We start from the raw sequence: 18,721 nt of genomic DNA, 5'->3' as shown, positions 1-18,721 counted from the left end.
TGCTCTGGGAACAGCTGGAGCGGATAATGCTACAATCCAGAGCTGAGTGCGACCTCCCAGAAAATTATTGGAAAGGCAGGTTCTAGTCCTTGTGAAGCTTTATTTGCCTCAATTTCTGTTTGTAACTTTCTATATTTTGGTTGTGTAGGGTTTTATCTTTTTAGACTTTTTCCATCACTCAGAATTTTGTCTTCCCCCTCCCCTCAGCTCTTCCTTCCCTTACGAGCTCCTGAAAGCTCTGGATTTTGGTTGTTAAAGCCACGAGCTCACCTTGTGGAACATCACACATCTGCTTTCGCAATTCCCTGTCCTAGCAGGGGTGACAGCGAGGGCTCTTGCTGAGTATAAACCCATATGTGTGTAAATACCTGTATCTATTCTCCACATATGTGCAGAGCCAGGGGCCAGCAGGTCTTTGTCAGCCTCAGCTGCCTGTGAGGAAAGTACAGTCTATGCCACACACCCCAAAAAAGTGTGAATGATATAACATTTTAAGAACAACTCATTTGAAAGAGGAGTCATAGCTCTGGGATGGCTGCTGTTGTAATTGAGCTTGCCTAGATTTGTAGAAATGTACATTCCTGCCTTAAAAACCAGCCCTTGGCTCCAGTTAACCAGTGCAGATGTCCAGCCGGTGCTGGGAGGCAACCAGGCTGCAGGAACAACATTCCCTGTCGCCTCTGACAGAGAAACCAAATGTTTTTCAAACAGGCCAAGTAAACCCGAGCAGCCAAAGGTCGGGGAGACTCTGACCCCCCTGTGGCCCCAGCTCACAATGCGGGGAACCCCCTTTGCTCTGTGCCAAATGAAGCGTGTGCGCTCTGCAGTGCTGCTCCTCAATGGGCTCTTTCTGAAGCAATGAACCAAAAGTCTCTTAGAATGACAAAGCGAATGCATCCGGGACCCCGCACATCCTGGATCTGCGCTGAAAAGCGTGATGTGGGGCTTTTCTTCTGTCTGCGCTGGTCTCAGCCAGGGCTCTCTTGGATGGGGGAAAATGCTCTGCTGGGGGCTCCGGTTGAACATGTGTGTTCTCGGCGTGACCACCGAGATGAACCGATGTGCAAAACTGGAGCGGGTGTCACCTCAGTGCAGGGGCTGAAACCTTCAGACCTGCGAGGCACCAGCACTTACCCATCGACCAGCTCATGTCTCGGTCACACAAATCCCAGCTGCAAACAGCCTGGAATGATCTTCAGATGTAAAGTGTTTGCTGCTTTCTGCCGCAGCAGAGGGTAATCACACCCCTGCTGCTGCCAGTGCCTAAACTGTCTCTACTTAATTGCATTTTCAGTGAAAAATCCCTTGAAATACCCCAAGGGGAAGAGAAAATATGAAACCCTTCCATTTCCTTCAGTAACTGTTTAATTTAACACACTCGAGAGCTATAGCCATTAAACCCCAACACATTTCGAGGCCATCCCTTGGCAAAACCTGGGAGCGGGATGAAAGCTCGGGACGGATGGTGCTGGTGAGAAGGAAAACAGGACAGAACACAGCCATTCGAAACATAAAAAATTTACACCACATTGGAAAGGAATAAACCACAAATGGTGAAGCCATGGCTTGTGTTTTACATACAACATTTCCTCCATTCTGGGATGGAATGTCGTTCCCGACAGCACAGGTGACACAGAAACGCGCCCTGGGCTCGGCCCTTCCCCGTGCCCTGGCTGCACACAGGGCTGCCTTCGCGGTCTCCCAGTTTTTGGGCATCCTTTATAGTCCAGAGAGTCATACAGAAAGGAATTCCTACCTAAATGCTCCTGACTCTCCTCTGGGGACCAACTTAACAGCAAATTCTCCCTAAGACAGGGAGGGATTAACATACGACACCCCTGGACCAGGCTGTGCTGGCTGAGCGCCGCTCCTCGTACAATATCAAATATTCTAGTTAAAAGAATCAACTAATCTTAACAGAGGTGAATCTATATAAGCAGGAAAAAGGTCTTTAGCTTGTAAGAACATAGAAAAACACCTTAACCAACTATTAAACTGCTATGCCGTAATTGCATACGGAAATCCCGGTGCGTGAGCACTTTGCTGCTCAGGGGGAAGGATGTGGCGGGGGATGCGCTGCCCACCACCGGGATCCTTCACGAACACCCACACAGGAATGCACTGTTGGGCTCCAAACCAACATGTCATTTCACTCATGCTTTGGTGTCCCTGACCGTCCCTGGAGTGACATGGGCAGTGGCTTTGGCACAGACAGCCAGCAAGAGAGGGCAAGGGTGCGGAGCCGCCACACACACCGCACACAGCTCGGCGGGTAACTGAAGCTGATACTTCATTCCTCTGCCCTGTCTCAATTTCTTAAATTACAGCTGTTTAACTTCAGTGTGTAAACATTTTAATGCAAATTACAGGAATGGGTTGCCAGCTTCAAGTCCCTTAAGAAAAAAAAACAACTAATTCAAAGGGTTGTCTGTACTGGTGGAATGCTAGATGCTCACTTCATACATATAAAAATAATAATAAAAGTCGAGAGTTTTGTGTTGGCCTGCCAACACCATTAAGAGGCTGAAAATGTCAAATGATAGCACCACAATCATTTTTGAGAGGTCACCCCCAAACTATTGCTGCTTTTGGTTTCCCTTCCCCACAGTGTTTCCCTGCTGGTTCCCCGGTGGCAGCGTGACCCTGCGGGACCTGCACCCCCAGCCCACACCAGACCTGGTTTTTCAGACCGATAGTTTGAGCACCATTATAGTGTAGCACAAATTAAAGAAATCAAGACTTCCCCATATTCTGAAAGAGCACCGCGCAGCTCGCCGGGACGAGGCAGAGCCGCAAGTCCTGGCTGTGACCCAGTTCCCTGCGCCGTGCTGCTCCGGGAGCCCTCGTGGGGCCGGGCGCTTCTTGCCCTCGGGGACAGACCTGTCACCTCCTGGACGCCCGCTCGTCCCCGCGGTCCCGGTCGGGCGCCACGTGGTGCCCGTGCTGGTGGCAGCTCCGGCAGCACTGGAGACGGACCGTGGGGAGGTGGCACCTTCCCAGGATCCGCAGGGTCTGGCAGAAGCCGAACGTCAAGCGGTCGCGCTCGCAGACGAATCCTGGAGGGGAGGCGAGAGGAGAAGGACAGTGTTATTGCTGGTGTCATCAGTGCGGTTATCAGGCGTTTGATGCACAAATTGGCACGTGGTTGGCAGAGACAAGGACAGACCTCACCAAATGCAGAGCCCATCTTCATCTGGGTACCAAGCACCCTCGTTATTCCTAATTGCCGGCAGGAATAACACCTCTGCTGCTGTCTGCAGTTCTGTGGCATCTTCCCAGGGTCATGACACCACATGGGGAGTGGGGCTGAGCCCTGTGCTGCAGCCTGGGAGAGGTGACAAACCTCCCTGCACAGGCACCTCTTTCCAGTCCCCAGCCCCTTCCCGCAACGCTGGCAGAAGGTGGTAGAAAGGCAAGAATTCATTCATCTTTGCATTGTGTTTAGATTATTTGGAGAAGCAGCATCATCTGGTCTTCCTGCAGGTGTCTTGCAAACCTCCAAACAACATCAGCGCTCTTTTGAGGATGGGCTTTGTTTTGGGAACCGCTGCTCCAGTGCCAGCACCCGGCCCCGCTGCGGGGGCAGCGCCCGGACCAGCTGCAGCAGCACCGGCTGTGGGTCGCAGCCCGGCCACCCCCGGGCTGAGTCACACTCAGGCTGAGCAAACTGTTTGCAGAAACAGTTTCCTGTCTGCAAACAGTCTGGGAATCACAAATCCCTTCTGGGGCCGGGGGCGACACATCGGGGCGTTTGGTCCAGCACTGGGGTTCACGGCGGGAGAGACACGAGTGTTGCCCTAGAGACACCTTGTCCTTAGGGTGCGATAGGGTGGAACATCGCACCACCCCCAAACACCCTCACATCTGCCACTGCATGCGAACCCTGGTGCGGTGCATCCTGTGGGATGGCATGGGACACGATCAGGAGGGGACAGCCCTCCCTGCACCATCAGCAGCAGCTCCAGAAATCAGCCCCAGCAGCTCCAACACCAGCCTGACCCAGATCAAACAGGCTGTAGCTCGGCTTAGTTACAGTGGCAGAGACCCATCACCAAATCTGCCTTGTTTATAAGCAGATATAGTTGGTTTGCTTTCATTTTTAATTTCTTCCTTCTCTACTTTATACCAAAACATGTGCAGCCTCCAGTATCTCACGCAGTTCTTAAGACTCATTTAAATTAATCAGATCTGTCTAATTATATCTCCGGCACAAGTGATTAAAATAAATGACAGCTCTTCTCTGAAAAAGGGCAGTCGATGCTCCCTGGAGTGGACATGAGGGGCTGGCATCCCTGGTCCCCTCACACTGCCTCTCTCCAGGCACCCTCTGCCTAGGATAACACCGAGGAGATGCAGAAACAAGGCACGAAAATGAGCTTTTCTCTTTCTCAGGACACTTTTTTGCTGGGAAAACAGTGGGACCAAGCTGGGGAAGCTCTCGCTGCCCATTGCCCCTCACCATCTCTCCCAGGCTTTGCTCGGGGAAAGGCTGTTGCCCCCGTTCCCACGGGGATGAGCTAGCCAGCAGCAGTTAATGCGAAGGACACAGCAGATGCAGCGCAGAGACCTTTCCCCATCTGGGATTTCAATCACAGCCCTCACTCCATCAGCAAGGAGGTCACCCTATTGGTCTAAAATTAATTTTCTATTTCAGTAGAGGTATTTCCTCTCTTCCTCTTGAGCAACAGCTATTTCTGCCCGGCAATAGTGTCTCTGTGCCCTGAAGAAAGCGTCTGACACAGCAGCTGCTGCCAGCACTGCCGGCTCCAGCAGCTGCAGATGGGCCAGGACCGAGTGCCAGATCCCGGCATCGCCCTCCTGGGCTGGGGTTTGGTCCAGCCCCTGGGTGCTGGGGGACAATGTGGAATTTTCCTGCTGGTTGAGCAAAATGGATGAGGAATTGCTGCAAAGCCCAGAGAGGGGCAGGCCAGGATGGGGCTCTGAGCAGCCTGAGCCAGGTAAAGATGTCCCTGCTCATGGCAGGGGTGGGACTGCATGAGCTGTGAAGATCCCTTCAACCCAAACCCTTCTGTGATTCTGGGTCCCCAGACCTGCCGTGAGAGCAGCCATGCCGTGTGACAGCACCAGAGCTGGTCGGGTAACGGAACAGTTTGCTGGTGCAATGCTCCATGGGGCTCTCAGGGATGGTCTCCCCAGAAGCATCCCCCAAACCGCCAAACCCTTTTGGCATCAGGACAGACACGCACACACGGACACGTGTCTGCAGTCCCACCTGCATGGGCTGCAGGACAGTGATGTCTCACACAGGGATCCTAAAATGCCTCTAAGGTCCCTGATGAGAAAAGCTGAAAAGTGGCATTTCAGCCTGGAGAAGCCCCTCATGTCCCCAGTAGCCAGCGATGGCAATAGCGGGGTGCACCAGCCTCCACCTGAGCTGCACCTTACAAGGCCCTGGTGCCCAGCTCTGGCTTAGCACACTGATCTCAACCGTCTCCTCACTCATGCAGGATTCATTAATCATTTACTCTTCACTGGGGCACGATCGCTGGGTAACCCCCCTGCCTGACCTGCATGCCCTGAAGGATTTATAGACTTGTGGTGTTTTGGGTCCCTGGTTTTGGAAGTGACATAGAGTAGGGGAGACGGGGACACAGCAACAGCTCCCGGCAGGCAGGACGGGCTGGCTTGTTTGGGGGCGTTATTCACTGCATTGCACGGAGCAAGTGTAACAGCAGAAAAAACTCCACAACGTTTAGAAGAATCCAGTTACAAACACTGCAGGGATGGCCAGGAATGTCAGCGGTGTTTCGGGGGGTCAGTCCCAGGGTGATGCTCCTGGGGGGATGCTATGCTGAGGCAGACCTCCCCAAGCACCTTGGTATTTTTAGCTGCGGTGCCTCGCTGGGCTCCTTTCTGTCCATGAGCCTTCTGCTTATCATAACGGGCTTTCTAGAAAGCTATTTATGGACCGTAACCAAGCTGCCTTCCCCTGCATGAGCTGCAAATGCTGCTGGAGCCTGGACGGGGCCATCGCTGGAATGGACCCGCCATGGGACCCGCCGCAGGACTCGAGGCTTCCAAAGCGTCTCAATAAAGTGAAGCCAATGGGACTTGTGGAGTGCTCAGCGTTCCTGCAGCTCGGACCGTGCTCCGGTCTGACACAGTGTCCCAGTGTGGATGTGTGCGGGGTCAAGTTCGGGTCTGAAAGTCTTGGCGGAGCTCGCGATTCCTCCCTGGAATTTGGTCTTGGGTAAGGGAAGCTGTAATAAGCACTTCATTTGTCAGCTCTTCAGAGAGAGTCTCTACAGAATTGACCTAATTTTCATTTAATCCTTATACTGTTATTTTTTTCTATTAACAATTTTTTTTTATATAATCCTAACACTTCATTTGAACATATGCTCCAGTATTCAAGCCTGTGCCAAATTTTAGTCTAAAGAAATAGCTTAAAGCAGGGTTTTTAAAATCCAGGCTAAGTCAGCACATTAGAAACTGAAAACCCCCACTTTTTTTAGTTGTTTTTTTAAGTTGGCGTGGAAGTCGCTTTAAATTTCATTTAAGCTTCTGCCGTACAGACCTAAGCATTTACTTTTATGCTCAGGGAAAAAATAAACTTCCTGGAACAGGTTTTGTAAAAACAAGGAAAGGGTGAGCTTAGAGCTGAGCTAGCAAAACCAGAGCTTAAGCTGCTGACCTTTGGCCTTGGGGATGCTCTCAGAGCCGGTGCCAAATTTAACAAGGATTATCGCAGGTCCTGCTCCGGGGCGGCGGTGCCCCCCCGGGACCCGGCAGGGGCGCAGGCAGCACGTCCATCGCCGGCAGCACAGATCTGATGTGTGCTCAGCTGCCAGGTTTGCCTGCACAGGCAGGCGGCGGCACGGCCACAGCTCGAGAAACAGGGAGAAAAGCACAAAAACCCACCCGTGTTCAGGTCTCAGCCCCAGCACCATCACGGAGTTCCCATCAACACCCCCTGAGCACCCAGCCAGGAGATTACAGACCAGAGGGAGTAAAACACAAGTCCTCGCTGAGGTTCAGAGGGATTAGCCATTTTTCAGAGTCTCTGGATCACACAGACAGAAATTCACGTTTCCAAAAAGCCGTGGCGGAGCCAGGACTTCACTCTGCATTGTCTCCCCTGTCCTTCTCATGCACACAGGGAGGGGAGAAAAAGCCAATTCTGCTGAAATGAGGTGCTGAACACACCCTGCCTTTCTCTCTGAACCCTCAAACTGCTTTAAACACTCCAAATCCAGAGCTTCCCACAGCCAACCCCACAATCAAGCTGGAGCGACAGCCACATCACGCGACAGAACCTTTCCTGCTGTGGCTTTTTGTTACACAAGGCTCAGGCAGGGGAAAGCGCTCAGCAGCAGCGCTGAGCCCCATCTGGTTCCAGCCCAAGAGAACCTGACCCAGCAGGACCCGGTGCTGCCAGCATTGCCAGCATTGCCAGAGCCGAGCACGGCTGCTCCTCCAGCCACCCGCAAAGCTCCACTGCTTCATTTGTGTCCTTGCTTTCCCTATTTTTAGCACTTCAAAGCTGAGGCAAATATCCTCCCTGCTGAAGGACTGTCTGTCTTCTGCATGGAAAAATACGCCTTTGATGTATTTTGGGGAGTTTTCAGAAAAGTTAAATAAGAGCTAATCTCTTGTTGCTGATATCAGGCTTTGCCTGCTCCCTGCCAGGTTGGTCTTTTGGGTCACTGGGTGCCTGCACAGGGTGTCCCATGCCCAGGGCAGGCTAGGAGCAGGTCCATATACCCTCCTAATTGCTTGGCCTGGACACTGAGATCCATTGACATTTACGCTTTCTGAAACTTGGTGGTTGTCAAAGAGGATGGAGGAGAAGCATCTCCCAACACCGGAGGAGAAGTATCTCCCACCATCTCTGCTCAAACCAAAAAGCATGTGATACTGCAATAAGGAAACCCAACTGTTCTCATTGTGGGGATGAAATGGGTCTTTCCTGCTCCATCTGCTGCTGGTTATGGTGTTTTGTCTCCTGCTGCCCAGGTTTTCAGGGGATCTGTGTGGACACGGCGTGAGGCCGGGGTGGGCTGGCGTCTGGGTGCATTCTGGGACCTGCGCAGCACCGTCACCGCTCACATCGGGCATCTGATCTGCATCAGCCTCTCGGCAGGATGGGACAGGACACCTGAGCAGCCTCTGCCAGCCTGTGTCACTGCAGCCTGTTTCTCCATTAGGCTACAACGTGTAACATTCATTTCTCCCACATTTAATAAAAACAGGGAATCCTTTCCCAAGCTCCCATTTTTCCATTGACAGCTGTTGTTAATTAGCAGTAAATAAAGGGCACTTAATGACTCGCTCAGCAGCACCTCCCTGTCTTGCCACTTGGATACAGGCTTACATGCTCAAATGACAGAGAAAATTGGAATTTGCTGCAATTATTTCTAGTATGTATCCCTTGGGGACAAATTCAGCTACATGCAGCACCATGAATAATTTCATTTCCCTATTCAAAGCAAGGAGGAATAAAACATCTAATTGCCAATTAATCCTGAGGCAACAAGAAACGCAACCAGACGCTGGATAAAGAACCCGAGGCACCGCTCAGCTGAGGAGGAGCCGGTGTCTGGGACACACCCCAGCACGTCCCTGGGGCAGGGGGGCTGCGCCCCTCAGACCCCCTGAGCCACAACCCCACCAAACACGGTCCCTGCACCAATTGCTCCATCCCAATGGAAACCCCTGCGCTGCTCCCAGAGAACCTGCACCCACGGCCAGCTCAGACCTACTCGATTTGTTCTCAGCCCAGCTGAGCGCTTCATCTGAGTTCCTTCGGTATTTACAGCCTGAGACACTTGTGGGGAACAGTCATTTTTGCTGGAGCAAAGCACGGACCCCTCACCTGCTTAGCGTGAATTTGGGGAACTCGCAGACCCACCCACTCTCAGATCCAGGAAACAAGCACGAGGGAAATTATTAATTTTATGACATTTGCCACAACAAACGCCCCGTGGGCTGCACACATTCAGTCCTGGTGAGGGCTGTTCACCCATCACCAACAGGGTCTGGCCAAAAGCCACCACGGCTCGGATCACCCCCCAGCATCCTCCTCCGACAAAAAGCAATCACTGCATTTGTGTTTTGAGACTGCTTGACCTGCTGGATGAAGTAGTGCTGGTTTCTCCAAGCTCTCACACGGGACCTGCTGCTCAGCTCCTTTCCAAGAGGGCCATAAAACAAAGTGTAAGACTCAAACACAGAAACAAACATGCTGTGAGAGGTTTTTTCCAGCTTTCTGAGTTACAAGAAATGACCGGGTGAGAGGAGTGGCTGGTGTGGGTGTGAGAGCCCTGCTCAGGGTTGGGGAATCAGGGAACAGGTTTTCCTGGGCTGGGGGCTGCTCTGACACCCCCAGCCCTGCCCCAGCTCTAGCCAAGCTGTCCCCACTCCTGTCCCCAGCCGTGCTGTCAAGAGGAGAGCGACATCCCCCTCCGTGTCCCCCTCCACGTCCCCCGCCCGTGACACCAGCAAGGAGTCACTAGCAAGGGCCAGAGCCACGGTGCTCAGCCCCAGGTGGATTCTCCTGCACTGCAGTAACATTTATTCAAGTTCCTCGTCTCAGCACGGAGCACGATCAACATCCCCAGCCTGGCTGGGCCATCGCATGGAGGCGTCTGGTGCCCAATGGGCCCCGATGCTCCCCAGGAGCCACCTAAGGACACGGCCACCCTTATCTGCTCCACTCACAGCTGGATGCAGCTGTAACACCACAGGCACGTTTTAAAATAACCTCACTGTAATCACCAATTCATTTACAACCTGGCGACAGACAGGATTCTGGTTCTAATTAATCCCGACCTCCTTTAATTCACGAGAGCTGATCATCGGTAGAGATGTTTGTTTATGTTTAATCTGTTCCACCTCTGTTAAAAATTCATCTGATAATGGTTCTAACATTTAAACCCTACTGGGGTTATTCACATTTTTGTGTCCAGTAAGAACACGGCTGCTCACAAAGACAAATACATGATTTTGCTGGTATTGGTGCACTTCATGTTACAGGAGATAGAGGCTCCTTGTGCTTCTAACATAAACACATGAATCACTCCAGCCTGCATTAATCTTGTGCAGCAAAGACCCTTTAAAACACAGGAAAGGGCTGGAGTTTACGTTCCTGCCTTTTCTGGGAGCCTCTGCCTGTTGATTTACACATCTGTGATTTCCTGCCATGTGAAAGTTTCGTTCCTCTTCATGGTTTGGCAGGAAATGTTTGTATTTCCAAGAGGCGTTTCCTGCCCTGGGCTACAGCCAGAGCATTTATGTCATTTTTAATCCAGGATTTTAACATTTATTTGTGTGCTTCCTACACTTCTAAGCGGTTACTCGGGTAGAGCCGCACGGCTCCATGGCTCTCATCACCAAGCCCGGCACGGAAATTTTCCCTTGACAAAAATAGCTGCAACCGCACATCATTTCTTGAACAAGCCTGACTGGTTATTTCCCAAATGTTGAACTGCCCAACAGACTTGCAAATGCAGGAGGGTCATGCAGCCACCAAAAAGGAGCGGTCTGATGGCTAAAATCATCCCAACAGCCAGTGGACACCGTCTCTAAGTCCTGATTAACTAAAACCAGTGCTCCTGCTGTCTCCAGAACCAGTTTTAGGAGGAACATGGCTGAATACAGGACAAATATAAAGTGCTGGCGGATGTGAACGGGTGTCCCTGGCTGCAGAGGGGTCTCTGCCCAGCACCCAGGCACAGCCATCCCGGCCCTGCTCTGGCTCTCAGGCCTCTCTTTGTCCAATAAACCTCCCGAGGGTCTAACGTTTCCTTCTGGCCAGACAGAAAGCCTTTTTTTTTTTGTCCAGACACATTAAAAAGATAAGCTGGATTAATGATTAACATGCTAATATCAATGACATCTAATCCCCTCATTATATTGCTTTTCCTTTTACGTGCTGTTAACCCTTGCAGTCCCAAGGTTTACGGCTCTTAGGGGACTGCCTGGTGCCGTGAGATTGTTCCTATGAGTGAAGGTGCGAGGAGAAGCCAAGTGAGAGCCTGTGGCATGGCCAAGCACCGCAGCTGCAGCCAGAGCAGGTCAGTGACGCTGGGACAGTGCACGGTGCAGGGGAACACAGGACTGACAGCTGGAGCATCTGCTGGGACATACCCACCAATGCTGGAGAACAGGGCTTTTATCTGAACTTCTAGTGGTGAGCCAAGGCTTGTTTCAAAAGTTTTTTGTGTTGGGAGTTTGTCACTAAACAGCTTTCTGGTGCTCAGAGAGCTTAGTCTCTTGATATTTCCTTCTGGCTTCTTTTTTCTGAATTACACATGGCTCCTGCACCAGGTCCCATCACCCCGTGCCACCCCTGGCGTGGTCCCTTTGCTGGTGATGCTGCTGCCTCCGACAAGCACATCCCAGTTCATATTTGTGCCAGTAATAAAAAACATGCTTGGTCCCTTGAGAGCGGAATGCTCTGGACATTTCTAGATGGTTATAACATTCCCACTTCATTATCGATTAGCCAAGCTAGCCTTACACAACTCATGTCTAAAACACCCCCTCCCTCTTCCCACAGACACATTGCTGCTTAGTTGACTGGTTTTCTTCCCTCCCCCATCACCCCCCTTGCTGCAGTTGGCTCCAGCTCCCAGTTTGGCAGCACCACAAGCACCCTGTCCCTATCGCCCTCCCCTGGCACCCAGCCCATCCCACGCTGGGTGCTGCTGTGCTGGCTGCACGGCCCTTCCCAGGGTCCCTTCCTGGGGTCCCCTTCCCAGGGCAGGACAGTGTTGTGCTGCCAGCCCGTTGGGAGAGCATGGGGCACAACCTGCCCTGGAAAAATTAATGGAGTGTAGGTTGTCTATCAGCACAGCCAGTTATTGCTGGCACCCTCTTCCAGGATACCTAGGCAGACCCACAAGTAAAAGGTTTGGAGAAGAAAAATAAAGAATGAGTCTAAACTTGGCTAAAAACCACCTCTACAGCTCCCAGGCCCAGAAATGGGTTGTGTTCTTGCACATTCTTTACTTGTTTCATGGCATGGCTTCGAGGAGACGGCACAGCACCCCCACCCAGCACCCACCAACACGGTGCCACTGGACCTCCCGAGCACACAGCATGCTGGGTGACACCGTGCTGTGCCTCGTCACCTTGCTGCGTGATGAGCATAAAACCTGTGCACACCCGAGTTTCTAATGGGGTGTCGCTGCCTCAGCCCTGACCAGTGCTGTGTGGGGGCAAAGTGTCTCCAGCCCCAGCAGAGGATGGTAATGGAGGATGAGGCTAAAACTGATGATGGAGGAGCTGCTAACTCTCCAGCTAATATTTCTGAACTGAGAACCTGGGTGGTTTTCGCAGCAATTTCCACAATTACCACCATGTCCTCAAAACACAGCATTTATCCCAAATGGCACACACAGGCTATGGGGAAGCGTAACCACATGGAACAGAAAACATTCAGCTTTCAGGATGGGTAGGACGGTCACTTACCCGCTTCAGAGCTCTCGCAGTCCTGGGGGTTGCACTTCTGCGTGCTCTCGGGCCAGGGCTCATGGTTGCAGAGGCTGCTGTCCTCCTCGGCCAGCCCCGTCCTGGTGTTGATGCACTTGACCTGGCGCCGCTGGATGCCCCCGCCGCAGGGAGCTGTGCACTGTGGGAGCAGGACAGACCTGTCAGCCTGGGGGGCACCCATCCCTGTGTCCTGCAGAGCCACCCCCAGCACCGCAGAGCCGTCCCAGCACCACGCCATGCCAGCAGCACCAGACCCCAGGACGTTTTTACTGCAGTAGTGCCCAGTCTGGTTCCAAGGGCTGGTTTCCCCCCACCCCTTGCTCACCTCTCCCCAGGAGCCCACCACCCAGGTGGTGCAGGGGTGCATGTTGCAGGGCCGGGTGGCATTGGGCCGGAGCGACTCCTCACAGCGACCCAGCTCCGGGCACGTCACCAGCCGCTCCTGCTCCCCACCGCCACACGACTCCGAGCACTGCCGAGACATGAGCTGTCAAACGGGGAAGCCGGAGGGGGCAGGAGACAGGCACGCACTCCATGCATTGCTGTCTTAAAAAAAACATGCTGCAAACCCTACAAATACAAAAGCACCTGCAAAACCTGCCTCCCAGGGGGAGTCTCTGCTTTGCAGCTACCCCTGCTCCCAGTGGATGATTTCCTTCCTGGGGATCAGAACTGGCCAGGAGGTTCCCAGAGGATCCAGCAGACCCACTGTAGGCATCTGCTTGAATTATGCAGGTGTGTGAATCAGAAACATTTTGGTTGGAAAAGCCACTCAAGATCATCGAGTACAACCATTACCCCACCCCTGGCACTGATCCATGTCCCTGAGAACCTCATCACCACGTCTGTTCAACCCCTCCAGGGATGGTGACTCCACCACTGCCCTGGGCAGCCTGTTCCAATGCCTGACAGCCCTTTCCAGGAAGAAATTGTTCCCAAGATCCAACCTCAACCTCCCCTGGCACAACTTGAGGCCGTTTCCTCTGGTCCTGGTGCTTGTTCCTGGGGAGCAGAGTCCGACTCCCCCTGGCTCCAAGCTCCTTTCAGGCAGTTCAGAGATCAGAAGGTCTCCCCTCAGCTCCTGTTCTCCAGCTGAACCCCCCAGGTCCCTCAGCCGCTCCCATCACACTTGTGCTCCAGCCCCTTCCCCAGCTCCGTTCCCTTGTCTCAACTTGCTCCAGCACCTCAAAGGCTTTCTTGGTGTGAAGGGCCCAAAACTGACCCCCAGATTCAAGGTGCAGCCTGAGCCCACTGCCTCCCTGCAGTGACCGGGGGTCCCAGCAACGTGTCTGCGGGGCTGCAGACAGCTCAACCCCACAGCCACCTGCTACTGAGCATTTACTCTGGGCCAGCAAACACCGAGTGCTGGTTCAACATGGTTCCAGGGAGACAGAAGCAAGATAACTGCAGATGTGAGACCCCAGCTGCCATGCCCTGGGGCTGAGCGCTGCCCCCAGACCCCGGCAGCCCTACCTCTCTCCAGGAGGATGTGTACCAGTCCAGGCATGGTGCGCTCTGGCAGGGCAGCTGTGCTGGTGGTTTGTAGAGCACAGCCTGGCAGTGGAAGGGCCGCAGGAGCCTCTGGTCCCTGGTGTCGACGCACTGCACATCTCGAACCTTCATCCCCCCGCCACAGCTCCGGGAGCACTGGGAAACGGCACCAGCATCACACGGGGAAGGGCGGCAGGGGCTGGGGCAGGGGGAGGCCATGGGCAAAGGGACGTGACCTCAGAGACATGCTCTGCTTTGGGCTGGGTTGACACTCAACTTCTTTTCACCTGTTTCTTTAGTTCAAGCGAGAGAAAAATCCATGCAGCTCTGAATCTGTTACTAACTTCCCTCTGAAAGCACTTGGCTTCCAGTTTTAACAGCAACAGAATCTGTCCTTCCAACTGCTGGTCTCCCACCTGCAGAGCCCAGAATGGCCACCCAGAGCAAGGTGGGTTGGTCACCATCACGGAACACGCTGGATTCACCCAACCCACCTGCAAACACCCGCAGCAGACTGGCCAGAATGTATTCCAGAAACTTTCAAACCTCTCTTTATCTAGCTTTTTCAAATTCTGGGATTTTTAAGTAGTTTAAACTCTGTAACTCTGTGGGAAGAGTAGATCTTTACCCTCTGCCTTTGTGAGCCCTGGGACGAGAGCAAAGGCGATGCTCTGGCCATGGGGCAGGCACCATCTGCCTTCATTTGCCTCTGGATTTTTAAGGACCCCCCATCCCCAGGCTGCCCCCCTGTTTACCTTACTCCAGTTCCCCACGCGCCACGACGAACATGGTCTCAGGGAACATCTCCGAGCAGGGACGGGTTTGTTGGCCACAACGCAGCCGTCATCGCTGCCGGTGCTGCAGCGCACGGTCCTCCAGATTGCGCCCATGCCACAGGTCACCGAGCACTGCAAGACACCAGTGGCCGCCTGCTCCGCTGCTCTGCTCCCAGCTGGCCCAGCGGGGCTGTGCCATGATGCCCCCAATGTCCCCAGTGCCACAGATGCTGTGGGGCTGGCTCTGGCCAAGGACAGGGCCCAGCAGAAAGATCCCTGGGGACACAGCTCATCGTCCCCTCTATGGGCATCGGCGGGGGTGTGTGGATCAGGGCTGGGGGATGATGCAGAGAGAAGTGCTGTCCCAGGGACCTGGCCCTGTGGAGAACTCCACACAGCAAGAGGCTCCTTTCTAACTGATCCCACACCCGGTAGCCCTCACTTTTGGGGAAGAAGGAGGAAACCCCTCCTCCATGACCCACTTCAGTTGTTTCTGCTCTGGCTGGGGCTGTCCCTGCTCTCCCTGGTCAGTGTTTGGCTCCCAGGAGGATCCTCACGCCATGACCCCGCAACCCGGCAGCGATGGTATCACCCTGGGACACCGTCCCAGCCACCACCGTCCCCAGCTCAACAGGGAATGAGGCAGCAAGGGGGATCCTGGCAGCTGGGGCTGCCTTTAGCTTCATTTGTTGCTAGATCTCTATTAATTTGCACTAACAGCTCCAACCATTTGCCTGCTGTCTCCTAAAGTTCTGTTCACACCCTTCTGTCAGAAGCACTGCCTCTCCCCTGCTCTTTCAGTGTTAAAAGCTCCAGTAAAGATCTCTCTCCACTTGAAAGGCAGTGTTGGATCCACCCCTCACTGTCCAGACTGGTCTGACTTATTTTGCTGCAGCCTTTCCATATTAAAAACCTTTGCAGGGCTTTCCAAACACACCTGTGTGCCTGCATGTCACAGACATCCCTGCGGCAGAGCTCCCTCCAGCGCCGCGGCTCCACGGGCAGGGCTCCAGCCATGTTTGATGTCCCTTCACAAAGCCCACATGCACAACTGCATTTTGCTGATATTAAGTATTGTCCTGACTGTCACCGGGTCCTTTGCACTGCCTTATGAAAAGGCTCCCCTAGTGCTCAGTCTCTGGTGCCCCAGAACACTGAAGGCTTGTTATTTTTGTGCTTTCTGATAAAAGCCCATTACCACAGATGGCAGCAGCCACTTGTCTGTCAGTGCAAATGCTCTGCAGAGCACAGCCCAGCACAACCAGGCAGTAAATGAGATGGTAATTGCTGACAATCCCCCAATTGCTGCATTCTGCACAGCCCCTTCAAGTGCAAGGTGTGTCAAAGCTGCAAATGACCAAAGGGTTAATTGCAGCCTTGATGCACCTTGCACTTAAAATTTGTACTTCTGTCATTTCAGGGCATGTTTTACAATACTGGGCGCTGCAGAGCACAAGGAGCTGCTGCCGTAGCCGGTGTCCAGGGCAGTGGGATGGGACTAAGCAGCAGCTGGAGCATTTTTGAACCATGCACATTTATTTGCATGCAAAGAACCATGTCCCAGAGAGCAGCCAGGAGAGGGACAGGTCCCTCACCTCCGTACCGGCCATGTCACACTCTCAATGGGACTCAACACGTACCTCGCTCCAGTTCCCGACCTCCCAGCTGGGGGTGGCGGTGGCTGCCGTGGTGGTTGATGGCAGAAGCAACACCTTCTCCATCTCTTCCTTTTCCCAAAGTGGTGAGGGGACAGGGGTGGCCTGGGATAACTTGTGCTCCCCATCACTGAAAGCAAATGTCTCTGGGGCTGCTGACGGCAAGTGCTCCCCTGGCACGGTGCTGCTGAGCAGGGCCCCGTAGGCGGTCGGCTGTGCATGGGGCGATGCTGTCGCCAAGAGGGGCGACACCCCCACGGTCCACCACAGCGGGGGGGATTCGGAGGGCGATGCTCCTGCCGGGTACACAGGAGGGCTGTGAGCAGGGGCCACAGGTAGGGCTGGTGCCAGGGCATCCTGCTGGGAGAGGCCGCTGGAGGTAAGCTGGGTGGCTGGCCCAGGCATGGTGGGGGACAGGGACGCTGCTGCTGGCAAGGCTGTGGTGGCCACTGAGAAGGCTGAGGTTGGGGACACGGGGGTGCGGAGCTCTGGCTGGTACCCTGCCTGCCCGGGGGGGCGCCCATCAGCACCTGTGGGATGGGTACCCACAGCGGGGTATATGCTGTCAACACTCCTTCCCACCGCCCAGCCCGGTCCCTGCAGGGTGGGGAGGGAAAGTCCTGCCCTCTCTGTCCCACGGGCTCGCTCTTCAGCTACTGGCACTGCCTGTGTGCCCGCTGTCCCCTCTGGCATTCCTGCCCACCCTTCCTGCTCCTCAGACTGGGGGGCAGCACCGTTGGCATCACCGGTGATGACAAGCACCGTTTCCCTGGAGTCTTCATGGCCTTTCCCCGCAGAGCTCCACTCCTCACCCTCTCTGCTCGCCCGCTCCCCGCCACTGCTCCCTGGCTCTCCCAGGCCCTCGGCCATGTCTGTGACAGCACTGGCCCTGCCTGTGGGCAGTGGCAGGGGGCGACCGGCCAGGTGAGGAGCCCAGGGAGTGGGGCTGTGGGCTGGAGTACCCTGCCCAGGGCTCATCGTCACGACCCCATGGGGCTCATCCAGGGGTGGGTGGTCGTAGATGTTTGCAGAGTTATGATTTGTGGTGCTCTGGGTGGGCAGGTGGTCCTCGTAGAGGGGCACAACTGTTGCATCCTCCTCACCCATGAGGTAAGGGATGGCAGGTTTGGGAGCAGCTGTCCCCACATCCTTGGGGACCATGCTCAGAATGTCACTCATGGCTAAGCCCCCAGGTTCCAGCTCTCCTTTGCCATGCACAGGAGCAGAAGCATTGGCTTCACTGGTCACTGAATGATCCTCACTTGCTGCTCCTTCCAGCTCAGTGGGGTGCAGGACAGCAGTGGGCATCTCAGGGGACCCCTCCACGTCATTGGTGCTCAGCTCTGGCTTGGGCTCCTCGCCTTTGGTCTCCTTCTCCGTGAAGGGATAGTAAGACAGATCCTCATGGAAGTTGATAAAATTGTAATCATAGTAAAAATCATCAACAAAGACATTTCCCTTTTTGGCTGAGAAGTCCTCATCAGTGATGATATTGACATCATTGGACTCTGGAATACTTGGAATTAAGGGGTTAAATTTAGCAATGTGGTTGCCGGGGATGTAATGGATTTCATTAAATATTTCTCTGCTGGAGGACCCGCTGCCAGACCAGTCCACATCAGCATTGTCCAGGTTCTCCTGGCACTGCGGCAAGGAGCACGTTGTCTCCGCGCTGGGTCTTTCTGCAGGGTCACAGGCGGCCCCGGTGCTGTTGCTGCAGTAAACGGGGCGTCTCTGTGTTCCATTGCCACACGTTGCAGAGCACTGGAAAAGGAAGAGAAACATCAGGAACTGCAGCGCAAGCGATGCTAGGGGCAGCGGTGCCGCTCACGAGTGCTCCCCTCCAAGATACCAAAGAGAATGCTTGACTGTCCCATGTGCTGGGTGCTTTGGGCACAGGGCGAAGGGGCTCCATGTCACTCTGCCATGCTCCCACCACCCACCTGCATCCCGAGACGTCTCCTGTGCCAGTCTCACCTGTGGCATGGGGTCCCTGGTACCAGGAGCAAGGGCTACTGGTCCCACTGGTGAGCAGTGCTATTACTGGCCCATACTAGTTCCACTGGCGAGTGGTGGTATTACTGCCCAAATCTCCCTCCAGACTGTCTCCCCCTGTGAGACCATCCCAGCGCAGGGCTGGTATTGCAGGCACTTTGCTCAGGGTGATCCCTGACCTGCACTCCAGCCAGAAACACTTTTCCCAGGAGAGGAATATTGTGAAGGGCATTGGGTAAGATGATCTAATAGGTCTTTTCTGTGACCTATCACCATGAATTGCATCTCTTCTTCTAGAAAAGAATTTTTTGAAGCAGCGGATAATAACATGGGTGTTGTCCTAGTAGA

The 18,721-nt window shown here is 54.0% G+C and overlaps 1 protein-coding gene across 1 annotated transcript in view; it reads right to left on the bottom strand.

Annotated features, from left to right (window-relative positions):
* Positions 1-1,498: 1,498 nt before the first annotated feature.
* ADAMTS7 (ADAM metallopeptidase with thrombospondin type 1 motif 7) overlaps positions 1,499-18,721 on the bottom strand; it is a gene marked incomplete at its 5' end in the record, with an annotated part of 43,820 nt that continues 26,597 nt past the window's right edge. The window contains 6 exons of the mRNA XM_082061457.1: positions 1,499-3,056; positions 12,436-12,595; positions 12,782-12,928; positions 13,930-14,103; positions 14,703-14,855; positions 16,364-18,142. Of these exons, the coding sequence (XP_081917583.1) occupies positions 2,884-3,056; positions 12,436-12,595; positions 12,782-12,928; positions 13,930-14,103; positions 14,703-14,855; positions 16,364-18,142 (2,586 nt within the window). The 3' untranslated portion in view covers positions 1,499-2,883. The remainder of the gene's footprint in view (positions 3,057-12,435; positions 12,596-12,781; positions 12,929-13,929; positions 14,104-14,702; positions 14,856-16,363; positions 18,143-18,721) is intronic.

Source organism: Streptopelia decaocto, assembly GCF_964273445.1.
Source record: "Streptopelia decaocto genome assembly, chromosome: 9".
In the NCBI taxonomy this organism is placed as follows: Eukaryota; Metazoa; Chordata; class Aves; order Columbiformes; family Columbidae; genus Streptopelia; species Streptopelia decaocto.
Note: the sequence above shows the minus strand (reverse complement) of the source record. Positions and strands in the feature narration are given on the sequence as shown.